The sequence below is a fragment of the Lytechinus variegatus genome, chromosome 3, assembly GCF_018143015.1.
Source record: "Lytechinus variegatus isolate NC3 chromosome 3, Lvar_3.0, whole genome shotgun sequence".
NCBI lineage: Eukaryota > Metazoa > Echinodermata > Echinoidea > Temnopleuroida > Toxopneustidae > Lytechinus > Lytechinus variegatus.
Window position 1 is genome coordinate 11,409,988 of NC_054742.1, and position 15,127 is coordinate 11,425,114.

The window sequence follows — 15,127 nt, forward strand, 5'->3', positions numbered from 1 at the left end:
AGTGGCGTACCGTGGGTCACGGCATTGTGGGGACACCAGTAAAATGTTTGAATCACTGAGTGAGCGCGCGAAGCGTGCTCAATCGCTATTTATACTGACCTAATAGAGACGTTTTAAGGACAATGTCATTAAACGTATATGTATCTCACTGATCAAATAATGCGAGCGCGAAGCGCGAGCTGAATTTTTTTATATTCACACCTAAAAAGGGACATTATAATGAACTTTGTGTAATCATGATAGGTACCTGTCTTGCTAAACAATGCCAGCGCAAAGCGCGAGCTGAAATTTCGAATAATTTGATCCCAAACAGCGAGATTTTAAGGTATATATTTTAGGAATCCATGAAGAGTATGCATATATCTCACCACAGTCATCTAATGCGAGTGCCAAGCGCTTGCTGATTTTATCAGATTTACATCTGAACACATGAAACACTTTTTGTGGTCATTGCAATCATGATTATCATACGCATCTCGCTAATCAAATATTGCGAGCGCGAAGCGCGAGCTGAAAATTTAGATAATTCAGACCTGAAGTGGGACATTCTAAGGTTTCTTTGTAGGAATTAACTAGGATCATACGTATTTCATTAACTAAATGATGCAACCGCGAAGCGCGAGCTGCAAATTTTTGATATTCAGATCAGAAGAAGGGACATTTTAAGGACTGATTTTAGGAATTCATGAAGAGCAGACATATATCACCAATCCACTAATGCGAACGTAATCACGGACAGGAAATGTTTCATATATACGAAGACCTTAACATGGGGCAATCACTTTTTTAGTCATGTAAACGAAGCGTATGTCACTACATAAAACAATGATAACTCAAGTGCTAGGAAATATATATATTTGGTTAATAATTGACTTGAAAACGGGATGTTTTCGTACAACAGGATTATATATCTCGTTAAACAGACAATGCGAGAACCAGGAACATTGAAGACGTAGGCCCTGGGCAAATTATGTTTCATAAAGTTATGATAAAAAAATCTTATGTAATATAACATACATAATTATAATGTAATATAACATTATAATGAATAATATTTTCGTCTTTCCCACTACGTTTCTCTTCCTTTCTCCCACTTTTCTCCTTTCCCCTGGCTTGCCAGCCGATGGGGGGGGGGTTATGTGCCCCCATGCCCCCCGTAGTTACGCTACTGTATGTCCATATGGCAAATACCCCTCAAATATTATTATCTTTTTTTACCCATTGATGGTTTAATGGTTTTATTAGAGATTACATTCATAATTTTTTGACATTCCATCTTAATCCCTTCCCAAAGACCCTAACATTGATGAATTGGAAGAAACGGGGGTTTCTCTTCAACTTTATAATAAGGACATAAGTATTTCGTTAGGAAATGGTGAACTGGCTCTTTATTTGGATTTCATGATTCAATAATATTGTTTTATTTATTAAGCGGTATTTTAGGAAGAATTTTCACCAATAAAACAGTTATCTCTCGTGATTTTTTTTTTCATTTCTTTCGTAAAAAGTGGGGGGATGTTTGTACAGGCCACCCCCCCTCCTCGAAAAGTGTGGGGGGTATATCCCCCATCCCCCCGGGATTTAAGCCAGTGGTCATAGAATATACCAGTAACATATTCACACCTGTAACCTAATAATAATGCATGATTGATAACCTTCGAAATTGGTTGTTACACTTTATATTTTCAAGTTTATGAATTAAATTCTGCAACAGCTGCCAGATCAAAGTTGAATGGCAAATGTTATATATGCAAATGCATATCGATTTCGGTTTTGTTTATTTTTTTTAATTCCGTAAAAATTACTTCTTTGATGCTTTCCTGAACCAAAATTCAAACCTGCAAATCATACAGTAATTGTTATGCCGGTCGATTTCATTTCTTAATCATATTCAACGTACATCCGCAGATGATCATAATTTCCATGTAGTGCAAAGTCATTCATTTGGGCTATTCTAAATTGGCGAATTTGTATTACCTAAAGTGTTATTCAATCAATTGAATTGATATATGTTTAAAGAGGATTTTCCCTGTGTGAGGCATTGCAGATCAGTCGTTTGATAAAATAAATTGAGGACTGAGCTTGTAGATTATTCATTAAAAAAATGCAACCGAGCGAAACAAGATAATCACGCAGATTGGCTTGTAAAAATATAGGAAACAAACTTGAGAAATTCAATAAAATTTATGATCTTGAAAAAAATACATACCGGTAGTATAATAATTAAAATATGTCAGTATGCCATTACAGAGAGTAACCTCCATCTTTAGGTGTAATATAAATTCAATAAAAACAACTTGTATATTTCTCTTCAATCAATTTCATTCTTTCCACATTTACCCCATTGATATGTGTAAAAATATAGGGGAGAATGCGGTAAATAAAGGCCACCCCTTTTCCAATTATATATTTTCAATGTAAAGCAGTAGAAACATAACTACGTGTCTATTACTAGATCTAGAGTAGACCGACATTTTCCATTAGAAATGCTAGAACTAATTAGCCTAATTTGCATATTAATGAGCCATAAATATATTTGTCGGGTGGCCTTATTTGCCCCAGCGTCATGGGGAGGATGAGATCACCTGATTAAGACCTATTTCATGTTACTACATGTATTCAAACTAAAAACAGTTCAGTTGCTTCGATATAATCACTAAAATTTACTAGTAACAATCATATCATTAACATTTAGTTTTTTTACCAAAACACCTCCATTTTAAGACTGATTAATTAATCCTGTCCAATATAATGGGAAACAATTCAAGGATCGTGTTTTTACTGTCACTCTTATACAATTGTGTATCTACGTGTTTTATTGGAAGTGGACACATATACATAATATATAATCAACTATGGTGAAGCATACATAGCACTTTTAAGTTTTAACATTATGTAACAATCGAGTTTAATTATATTCGGGTTGCCTAACATAGGCATCCAGTAAAAAAAAAGGGAAAGTATAGTGGAAATTACTCCAGTTTTGGCATGCACAACACTACCTTACACAAGTAAACAAACCAAGATAAAATTTAATTCACATTACTGGGTAGGTAGAGTACTCGCCTACCTAAAGTGACAATTGATTTTTGGGCTGCTGCTGGGTTTGTGCTCCTGGCCATCTGCACTGGGATGTGAGACGTTCTCTCTGCTCAAAATCTGTGCTAAGGAACTGTCTCAAATACTACACAAATAGTAATCCATTTGACCCTATCATTCTTGAGCAGGCGGCCTTGTTTACCCCAATCTCCGCTATATAGTATATTTTTATGCCTTATGTCACTGTCAAAAGTTACAATTTTTTTAGACCCTCATTGTTCATGTTGGTGCGTTGGATTTCTTTTAGCTTTTAGTCTTTTACAGATGTCTTTTTAGGTCAGCAGGATGATAATGAAATTTTAGGCCTTCATTACACACTGAGTAATGCAATGGAAATGACACAAAAAACTGACGTAAATTCTGATTCATCCGTAAGTGAAACGAAAATAGATCTTGTCATGTTGACTTACGATCCGGAAGAGAGAACTTGTCTTGCGCATCTCTTCGGCCCCTTCTGATTGGCGAAGTCTACACCAATCGGCACTGGCCTTTTCCCGCCTTCAACTCAGACCAACTAAAGAAGTGTCCTGGATTGGACGTGAAAAGTTCTGTCCTACTTTGATGACAGGATTTTTTTTGTTATATTCATGACATCATTATCTCTGAAAATTCGATATTTAACAAAATGTAATTGGTGCAAAGTAAGGGATTGTGAAAATAAGAGGAAAATAATCCAAAGGATCGAAGCTACTGAGCAGGAAACAGACTTTGCATTAAAAACTTAAAAACACTATATTTCTATGCATTTTCACTGAAAATTAGGTTTAAACATTAATCATGTTTTGTTTGTTAATTTAAAAAAAAAATATTTTGTGCGGTATTTTTCCCATCCCCTCCAAATGGCAACCGGGATACTTGGCTGCTCTGCCTCCGGTACATAACTTAATTTATGTTTTTATTTCAATCGTTTTTCTTTTATGCAGGAATAGAAGACAATGGCAGCAGTAACAGACAAAGTTCTTTCCTGGTTGTGCCGAGGGGGAAACTCGTCGACGACGAACTTTTCAATAATTCTTCATCCTGAGGAACATAGGACACCTAATACATGTTCAACGGACATTGTTCTCTTCAGCATTAACTTGGTATTCTGTATATTAACTTCACTAGTTTTCTTTTTCGTACGACTATGTAACATCTCACGTACGACTGATCATGACTACATCATCCGTTACCCAGGGCATGTGATCCGTTGGTTGCTTTACATACTCTATATCCTCATCTGTCTGACGATGCTCGGAGAAGGTATATTAACCTCTCATCAACATCACTTTGGAGCTCCACCGATTATGTACATCTCACCATTAGCTGCACTCCTGGCCTCTATCTTTGTAATGTTATATTATCATTACATGGAGTATTGGGATCTACCTGGAATGTGGCCTTTACAGTTGTTGTATTGGGTTTCCCTCCTCATCGTGGAGTGCTTCAGAGCTTTTGATTTTTATCGCGACGACATTACATCACGTGACATGATCTGGGTGGTCAATAAGTCAATGATAGCTGTTGATGGAACGATGTGTTTAATCGAGATATATCTCCTGATCAAGAAGGTAATGACCAAACATAGCTGTACATGTATGTAAGACCTACAAGTAAAGGGGTGGGGTAAACTTGACTGTATAAAAATGGCAGTACTTGACAGTGGTTTGTCACATACTGCCTTTTAACGATTCTGTCTGCCTCCGTTTATTTTTTTAATTTGTCAGTTTTATAGCCACAATTTGTTATTCTTCCTAGGAACAGTAGACAGAAAGCACCGTCAGTTAAAGTTTAAATATGGCTGTAAACTAAAAGAATGCAAAAGTCAAATACAGGGGCGTAGATAGCGGGGGGGATGGGGGGATGCATCCCCCCAGAATTTTAGGTGGGGGGGATGGTGTGTACAATCATCCCCCCCGTTTCTGTGGGGGGAAGAAGCAAAACTATACAGTACACTCTTAAAACAAATCAGTCAAATTGACTAGACCAGTAGTCAGCTGGGAGCAACTGATATGGCAATCACTGATATTCACATTTCTGACATATATTCTAGTCAGAGATAACTCTGTTCTAGTAAAATATGACTAGAAAATAGTCAAATATGACTAGAATAACAGTTGCTCCCAGCTGACCCTATTATCCAGTCATTTTTGACTGATTTGTTTTTAGAGTGTAATAAAGCAATGAATGCTAGTTAAAATCAATCAATAATAATAGCAGTAATAATCATAACGTACAGCAATGACAAACATGATCAAAATTGGACTTTTATTCAGAGTCAATCATCTTATATGCATTTACAACTTGCAAGTTTTAAGTAATAACAACTGTCTTGCGTCGTCATATACATTTAAGGATCGTTATTCAGAGTTTCACCAAGTACATTTCCTTATAATAATTATGTATTTGCAAAGGAGATAAGTTCAAAATATTTCATTACAGATTTAAGAAAGTGTCGCTTAATCACTCCCTTTCAGAGCAATTGCTTTCATAACACATTAACACTGTTCAAACGAATTAATAAGAAATTACCTATACACATACACTGACCCTTTTCCCTGCTGGTCATGTCCTCAACCCCTACTTTGCAAAGGAAAGGTGAAAATTTTCAGTCTCTAAGGAGCGAATTAGTAAATGAATGATTTTGGAATGAAAGTGCAAATTTTGGATGGCCTCAGTGATATCCGAGGTTTTTTTCACTCAATATTCACTCTTTCATATATTCACTCCTTAAAGAGTGAACTATTTCACTAATTTTTTTCAGAGTACTTTGCGCTTTTCAAAGAAGGTAGAATCATGCAATATATAGACATGCCTTAATTCACGAAGGCAGATTGAATCAATCCATGGATAAGATTAATTTATGGTCTAAGATCACAGAACAAGCCTTACTCGACCCTCAGCGTGTTCATTGTCGGACCTTTGACAAAAAACATACTCATCTCGCGCATTTACGCGATAAAAATTTGACTAATTTCTAGACAAGATTCTATTCAACCTTGTGAATCAATGTAATGACGTGAAATTGTCCAAGCATGTCGCAAGCAAAGCGTTTGAAAACGTATTATATATATATATATATATATATATATATACATATATATAAAGTATGACCCAGCTAGGGATCATCCCCCCAGGTCTAAGGACCTGTCTACGCCACTGGTCAAATAGACATATCTCGAAACATAGATCTGTAATGGGAAATGGCCAGTGCTACATTAAATGATACTCCTTTTCAGTGGCGTACCATGGGTCAAGGCATGGGGGGACCATCAAAAAATTATTGAGCCATTTAGTGGGTGCTCAATGTATACTGAACTAATAGAGACATTTTTAAAGACTGTGCCATTTATCGTATATATCTATATCACTGATCAAATAACAAAGCGCGAAGCGCGAGCTGAAAATTTTTGATATTCAAATCTTTAAAAAAAGAAACATTATAAGCAAATTTTTGTAATGATACATACCTCTCTCACTTAACAAACAATGCGAGAGCAAAGCGCGAGCAGAAATTGTTTGTATTATATGTATTGCCCCAAACAGCGACATTTTATGGACCTTTTTTAAGAATTCATGAAAAGCATACAAATCTTACCATAGTCATTTTAATGCGAGCGCCAAGTGCTCGCTGATTCTTTGTTAGAATTCCACCTAAACACAAAAAGCACTTTTTGTAGTCATTGTAATCATGAACATGATACGTATCTCACTAATCAAATATTGCGCCCGCGAAGTGCAAGCTGAACATGTTTGAAATTCAGACCCGAAGAGGGACATTCTAAGAATTGCCTGTTGAAATTCATTAAAACCATACCTATATCATTAACCAAATAATGTGAGCGCGAAGTGCGAGCTGAAAATGTTTAATATTCAGAACAGAAAAGGGGACATTTTAGGACTGTTTTTAGGAATTCATGAAGAGCAGATAATTTAACAAATCCACTAAATGCAAACGATCACTAATGCTATGGAGATAGCAAATTGGCAATGCGACAAAAATGTGTGATGTCACTTGTGAACAACTCTCCCCATTATTTTAGTATATATTTCAATAGAATTGCCTCTTTTATCACATCTATCCATAAATCATGTGTTCTGTCTATATGAGGGCATGTAATACATATTTTTTAAGAATACATCATGGATAAAGAGTTTGTATCATCATAACAAAAAGCAAAAAGAAGGTATTTTATAGTCCACCAAAGGGAAAGTTGTTCATCAGTGACATCACACATCCTTGTCGCATTGCCAATGTGAGGATCTCCATAGCATTAGTGATTGCAATATTCAAATGCTCATAACTTTCTCACTATTTGTCCGATTTTTCTCAAACTTTCTTTATTCTTATTCTTTGATTTTTCTGTTTCTACACAAGCCTATTTGTTCCAAAGGTTTCATTCCCCTTTAAAGTTTTGCGGAAATACTGAGGAATAACGTCCGGACGGATGCTAAGTGCACTTTTGCGTGAAAATATAATTTTTAGCGTAAAATCTGAAAGAATGTCGTATATCATGCATTTGGATATTTTGACGGAATATGTTAAAGTTGACTGCCTTTGATCATTCTTATACGGAGTTTCAAATCATAAGTCTAATAAATATACATTTCAAATTGGAATATTACACAAACATAATGGCCCTATGAAACATAAAATCGTCATTTTAATACTCAAAATAAAAGTTTGTGAAAACTATCAATAATTGGAATTTATTTAACAACTTAAATTCTTCGATTTAAATGCATTTATATGCATCAATCGTCTTAATGTCACAAATGAATTTTCAAGTAAGATGGAAGATATATCATGGTACGTTATCCGAAAGGGGACATGTATAATTTATCGGGTGAGCATTTTGAAGGTAAAATTGAATATACCGTGCATTATAAACACAATTACATGTATAAGTACATACTTAAAGGACAATTCCACCCCAACAAAGAGTTGATTTGAATAAAAAGAGAAAAATCCAACAAGCATAACATTGAAAATTTAATCAAAATCGAATAAAAATAAGAAAGTTATGACATTTTAAAGTTTCGCTTTAATTTCACAAAACAGTTATAATAGCACATCCTGATCGGTATGCAAATGAGGAGACTAACCAACATCCGCATACATTCGTAATTCCGAAGCTTCGTAATTCCGAAGGTTCGGTTATTCCGAAGGTTCGTATTTCCGAAGGTACGTAATTCCGAAGGTTCGTAATTCCGAAGGTTCGTCAATCCGAAAACGAAATAAGGTTCGTAATTCCGAAGGTTCGTTAATCCGAAAACGAAATAAGGTTCGTAATTCCGAAGGTTCGTTAATCCGAAAACAAAATAAGGTTCGTAATTCCGAAGGTTCGTTAATCCGAAAACGAAATAAGGTTCGTAATTCCGAAGGTTCGTTAATCCGAAAACGAAATAAGGTTCGTTAATCCGAAAACGAAATAAGGTTCGTTAATCCGAAAACGAAATAAGGTTCGTTAATCCGAAAATTAAATAAGGTTCGTATTTCCGAAAATGAAAATAATTTATTTTGATAACAAAAACGATGTTGTCATTACAAGATTACACGATATTATGCAATGATAGTAATAACGATCGATGATACATGCGTGTGTTGGGGCCAAAGCATGTATTTCATTAAGAATATAGACGCCCTGGGGCCTGTTGCAGAAAGAGTTGCAATCAAACGCAACTCTAAAAATCACGCGCAACTTGATTTTCAACCAATTAACAGCGCGCATTTCTGACTTGCAATTGATTTTTTGACTTGCGTTTAAACGCAACTCTTTCTGCAACGGGCCCCTGATCAAGCATAGGCTAATTTCGATTTTATCTGAGCAATTGCTGCCAATAAGCAAATGGTTTAATTAAAGATGCAGGGGATCAAGTGTGTTGGAAGCGTGCGAGCAACCTCTAGATAATAGGATTTGTATTGGAGGGGATGTCATTTTTAATAACAGCTTCTGCTGGTAATAAAAATAAAAATAATAATGATCCTTGTGAGATGTTGAAAGCGAATCGCAAGCTCAAACTAGTAGACATTTCATGTAACAAGACGTGAAGTGAGCATTCGGAGCATTTTTTGTAATCCCGAGAAAGATGTGTATCTTTCTAAAGAATTAATGCGAGGGCGAGCTGTAATTTGTTTATATACTGACCTGGGGCCCGTTGCATGAAACTTTTTACCTGAGAAAACTCAGGTTGTTTTTACAGGAGTTTTTGCCCTGTGCTAAAGTCAATGGCGAAAATCAGACTAACCTTAGTTTTCATTTTTTACCAGAGTTTTCTCAGGTAAAAAGTTTTATGCAACAGGCTTCAGAAAGTAATCTTTTAAGGACTGCATTTAGTGACTCATGAATAGAATATATACCAAAAAGGTGAATTTTACATCTTCAGATTTGACTTTCCCCAAACCGCTTGCTCTCTACGCTCGCAGAAATGAAATGTAAATATATAACTTTAGTGATCACTTAAAAAATTGTGCTCAATTTAGTTACTACAAAACACACAACCTCTTTACACAGATGATAATCTAATGATGAAAATATCAGTTTGCACCAAATCGCCCCTATTGGCCCCTTTTTTTTTGCTTTGCCCCCCCCAAAAAAAAAATACGTTCCGCCGCCATTGGTTAAAACACGCATCGTCTTCATGGCTAACTGCAAAAAGTTCTTAAAATGTCCCCTTTAGATCAGGTCAGAGCTTATATATTTAAAAATTCTGTTCGCGCTTCTTGCTATAGCAGTTATTGTCTAAATTTAGTTACATAGGCATCTCGCTTTGAAGATCACAAACATATTGCCCATCATATTAACAAAAATATGTAGCTCGCGCTCGCATTATTTAAAAAGGGTTTATCATGTTATTACATATTTACTTTATTTCATAAGGATAAAGCTAATTATTGACTGTTAGGACTACCCTTTCAAAGAAACAAACAAAAATCAACTTTAAACTGCCGATCAAGGAAACTATGGCTAAAAAAATGCCCCCCCCCTCTATTTGACGAAAGTTGGATCCGCCGGGAGGGAGGCAGGAGGCATCAAAAATGAAATAAAAAACAGGGGAATTAATATTTTCCAAAATGGGAAAGTTCCTTTTTCAAAAATAAATATGCCGTTTTTCATATTTTTTTCGAAATAAAATACTCTTTTTAAAGTATACAAGTTAAATTAAGTTTTCAGGCTGGAATATTGAAAATTTTCAGCTTGCGCTTCGCACTCTCATTCGATCGGTGAAATATGCATCCTAAAAAGGTCACTAAATGCTTTCTTTAACAGGTTCCTTTTCTGGTCAGTATGTTTAAGCTCGCGTTTTGCGCTCGTGGTATTTTTTTAGTTAGATGCACATCTTTTTAATGACAGCAGAAATCTGCTCGGATTTTTAAAAACTAATTTTCATTTTTTATTAAAATAACCTTAAGTTTTAGCTTGTGATTCACGCTCGCAACACCTCGCAATAATGCCATTTTAAGAATAATTGACCACAAAAAACGTTATACAACTTCACCCTTGAATTTGTTTTACCAAGCCGCTCGCTCATTATACTCTCTCCCGAAAAATAAAGCCTAAATATACATTTTGCCATAATAAGAAGTCACTTCAAAAAAGTTTTTCTCTACTTAATCACTATCAAACACACAATGACTTCAAGCAGATGATAATCTTAAGGTGAAAATATCACCAAAGTGCCCATTTTGACGTATGAGTGTCATTTTTTGGCTTTACCCCCAACGAAAATTCGTTCGGCCGCCCTTGCCTTCCCATCCTCATAATAATTGAACGGCAAAAGTGTCCCCCGCCCCCCTCCCCTTGCCTCGATCTGCTTTCCCGGTTTTCATTTTTCGGATTAACGAACCTTATTTTGTTTTCGGATTAACGAACCTTATTTTGTTTTCGGATTAACGAACCTTATTTAGTTTTCGGATTAACGAACCTTCGGAAAAACGAACCTTATTTCGTTTTCGGATTAACGAACCTTCGGAAAAACGAACCTTATTTCGTTTTCGGATCAACGAACCTTTTTTCGTTTCGGATTAACGAACCTTCGGAACAACGAACCTTATTTCGTTTTCGGATTAACGAACCTTCGGAACAACGAACCTTATTTCGTTTTCGGATTATCGAACCTTCGGAATAACGAATCGTCGGAATTACGCCACAAATGTTCGGATTAACGAACCCTTTTTCGTTTTCGGATTAACGAACATCGAGGTATAGGCAATTTACGTGTTTCGGAATTACGAACCTTCGGAATAAAGAACCTTCGGAATTACGAAGCTTCGGAATTACGAAGTGTAACCGATGACATCATCCACTCACTATTTCTTTTTTATTTTATCATAATGAAATATGAAATAATCTATTTTTTACATTGTCAAGTGAAACAGCGATTAATTCCTCCCTGAACACGTGGAATTAGCATTGTTTAATATCATATGGTTCAGTCAAGTTGGTCCGTATTGTCAAATTTGTAAAATATAAAATATTGTATAATTCAAACAATAAAAAAAACAAAAGAGATAGTGAGTGATAGACATCATCGACTGACTCATTTGCACGTCGCTGTGTTAGTTGTGCATATCACTGTTTTGTGAAAAATAAGCGAAACTTCAAAATGCCATAACTTTCTTATTTTACATCCGAGTTTGATAAAATTGTCAGCGTTATTCTAGTTTGATTTTTCTCTATTTATTCAAATCAACATTTTTCAGGGGTGGACTTGACCTTTAAAACGAGTTACAAAATTTCTGGCCGCAACTGCCCCTGCCCCCCCCCCGGGCCCTGAGATCGATTTCTTGACTGGGGGGTGCTGATGTAAATATGACAAGCAGAGGTTACAGTATATATATATATATATATATATATATATTGTAACGAATTTAAAGGTTTATTTAATTATCAGTATTGTTTGGAACGGCAAAGACTGTAGAATAATTTTTAATCCATATGTATAGTTGTATAGCGAAATTCAGTAATCGCTAGTAATCGATTATGTAGGGCCCTCTTCCTTTGTATATATATATATATCATGTATATATACAGTGCGTATCAAAAAAAAGTTTACACTTAGAAAAAGTCCTGTAAAATTATACATTTGTAGTTTCCTGAAGACTTTGCCACATTTTAACATTGGTACAGGTCCATTTAAGCAAATGACGATGTAACTGTCGAAAAATATTTCCGCTTGAGTGAGCACCACTTACTTTTGAAAAGTTAGTGAAAAATGATTTGCGCAGAACTTTGAAATAGTTATGCGAATAAAAGTAGACCTTAATCATGAAGAACACATGGAATTTAGCTAGTAAAATTGACTTGAAGATATCTTTTACCTGTTTAAACTTGTTTCCTTGCCAAAAACACTTCGAAGAGTGTATTGAGCCCCACCCCACTCCCCCACACACCGAGGCCATCGTGACGATATTTGCTTTACACTGAGCTGTGATTTACATAAAATGGCTTAGGCTTGATTTTCGTTTTGTTTATCATTGTCAAGCTTGTGAAAAATGTGGAGAAACAAGTATTAAATGAAAAATGAAATGTAAATCCACTTTAAATGATAAAAAACTTAGTGAAAAAATTCTGGAGATGTCTGATATAAAGTTTTGTTCAGATTCAGTTATGTCCACAGATCCAGCTGGCACACAAACATGACAAAGGGTAAAGGTTGTGCTACTAAGTGTTGAAATTTCAATTTTGGTGGTAAAATTGTTACAAAATGATTGAATGTATCCGTTTTATTACAATAAGACTAAAAGTGGAAGGGAAATGAATGAGATATGTATCGCAGTGTAAGTTCGATTTCACCCTTTCTCCTCGACACAGCATGAAAACGAGCATTTCTGCGCAAACAGATTTCTGCGAGCTTTACAAAAATGGACAGTGCTTACTCAAGTGTAACATTTTGTCAAAACTTTTACTTTCATTGGATAGATGAGACCCAAACCCAAGTTTGTATGTGAAAAAAATTGCCCACGTATTGTATATTTTTTATTTCCCAGGGCTTTTTCAAAGTGTAAACTTTTTTTTTGATACGCACTATATATATATATATATATATATATATATATATATATATATATATATATTTATATATATGTCTTTTAAAATACTCTTTAACTATTACCAATGATGATGAATTGGTTTTCAGAATTATCTAGGACTTTGTTTACAACCACTTACTGTTCTTCAGATTTTGAGTGTTGTCAATTATGAGCATACGGCAACAACAAGAATTATTTGTTTGTGTGCTGTTTTCAAAAACAGTAATGTTAAAACTATACACCACCGGTTTTAAAGAGGATTATCATAATTTCATGACGGTTTATCAGAAATTTCGGCTCACAATTTGCGCTCGCGTTATTTTTGTTAAAAATTTATTAACCCATGCATCCTGTTCATAATTACAAAATGTCCAGTTTTGTGACATTTATATTATTTTCTCACTCTCAATAGGCTTATTAGATTAATAAGTAAGATAGTAATATTTTCATGATTTCCTAATAATCACATTGTCCCTTTTAAATGGAATATCGACAAGTTTCATCTCGCGCTATGAAAGACATATAGGAAGATATCATAGCCATATGATGACATAATATCCTTAAAATGTCCCGGTCGCACGTCAAAGTACATGTAATAATAAAATAATATCAGCTTACGCTTCGCACTCGCATCATTAAGCGCAATCCCTATCCACACCAGAATTTTCCTACACAGTGCTCGAAATATCGCTTAAACTCACAATTTTTTTTTAGATCGGAATATCAAATATTTTCAGCTCGCACGAATAAAAATGTAATAAGCAAGAATATGATTATCTGTAATTACTCTAATTGCTCTTTTTTGAAAAATAAAAAAAAACATTAATAAGGTATTTCGCACATTGAGACTGAATTAGAATGTCCAGATTCTAGGTATAAATCTAAACACGCGCACGCATGTTTATTGAGATTATTGCGCTCACATTATTAATATAGGAAGATATCCAATTATCCATTCTTTTCCTGATTTACAAAATATGAGATGTCCCGTTTTTATGTGTAAATCTCAATTTTGTTTTACGCTCACGCTTCGGATCGTATACCAAGTGTATAGTCTTATACATTGTACCTTTCCTGTTCATGATTAAAGAAGTGCTTAGAATGTCCAGTATAGGTCGGAATGTCAACAAATGTTCAGTTTGCGCTCGCATTATTTGATTGTTTAAATATGTATCTTCTTCATTGGAAACTGCATTATTTCGATCAGACCAGAGCGTATATGAAAAAAATCTGCTCGCGCTTCGCGTTCGAAGTTATTGTTGCATACGTATCTTCTTCAGGATCACAAACATTGCTCAAAATATTAAATTTTCAGGGCAAAATAGAAAAAATAAGCTCGCGCTTCGCGCTTATGTTTTATGTTTATCAGAAACCTGTCCTTTGCAAACGTTTTTTTTTCACGATGGCCTATTCGTTTTTGTGAAAGAGCCGTGGTGTAGTGGTTCTGACTCTCGGCTTGTAAACAGAGGGTCATGTGTTCGAATTCATATGGCGTCATTTGGCAAGGCGTAATCCACACTTTGCCACTCTCGACCCAGGTGCTAAATGGGTGCCCGGCAGGATGCGAAAGTTATTGTATTAATGACATTCGTATCTCATTCACGATCAAATAAAGTGCTTAAAATGCAGTAGGAATATAAACTTGAATTTCAGTTTGAAATGTATGCCTGAACTATTTTTTTTTGTTAAGATATTTTCCCATTCGTAAAGTCAAGTGCTGCCTAAACAGTCCTAATTTTAGTCGACGAGTACATTAAAATAATCTAGTTCATAATTTATCGTTGCTTGAAACGTCTTTTTTGTTCAGTTTATATAGAACAAATCTGCCCGGATGATCGCCAGCTTAACTAATGTGCTGATGTAAATTTGACAAACAAATAAAAACAACTTTCACTAAAAATGAAGGTCACTTTGGTCCCGAGAAAGGGGGGCACTTTTGTGTTACATATTCGGAATCCCAGGGGTGCTGCACTAATACACGCAAAAAATTCAAAAACTTAATCTTGATTAAGATTT

General features: G+C 35.1%; 1 protein-coding gene across 2 annotated transcripts in view; it reads left to right on the forward strand.

Annotated features, from left to right (window-relative positions):
* The window catches only part of LOC121410212 (ATP-binding cassette sub-family C member 9-like), a 59,598-nt gene that overhangs the window by 13,141 nt on the left and 31,330 nt on the right, over positions 1–15,127 (forward strand). For both annotated transcript variants that reach the window (XM_041602141.1, XM_041602142.1), the window contains exon 2: positions 4,023–4,649. In XM_041602141.1, coding sequence (XP_041458075.1) covers positions 4,035–4,649 — 615 coding nt within the window. In that variant the 5' untranslated portion in view covers positions 4,023–4,034. The remainder of the gene's footprint in view (positions 1–4,022; positions 4,650–15,127) is intronic.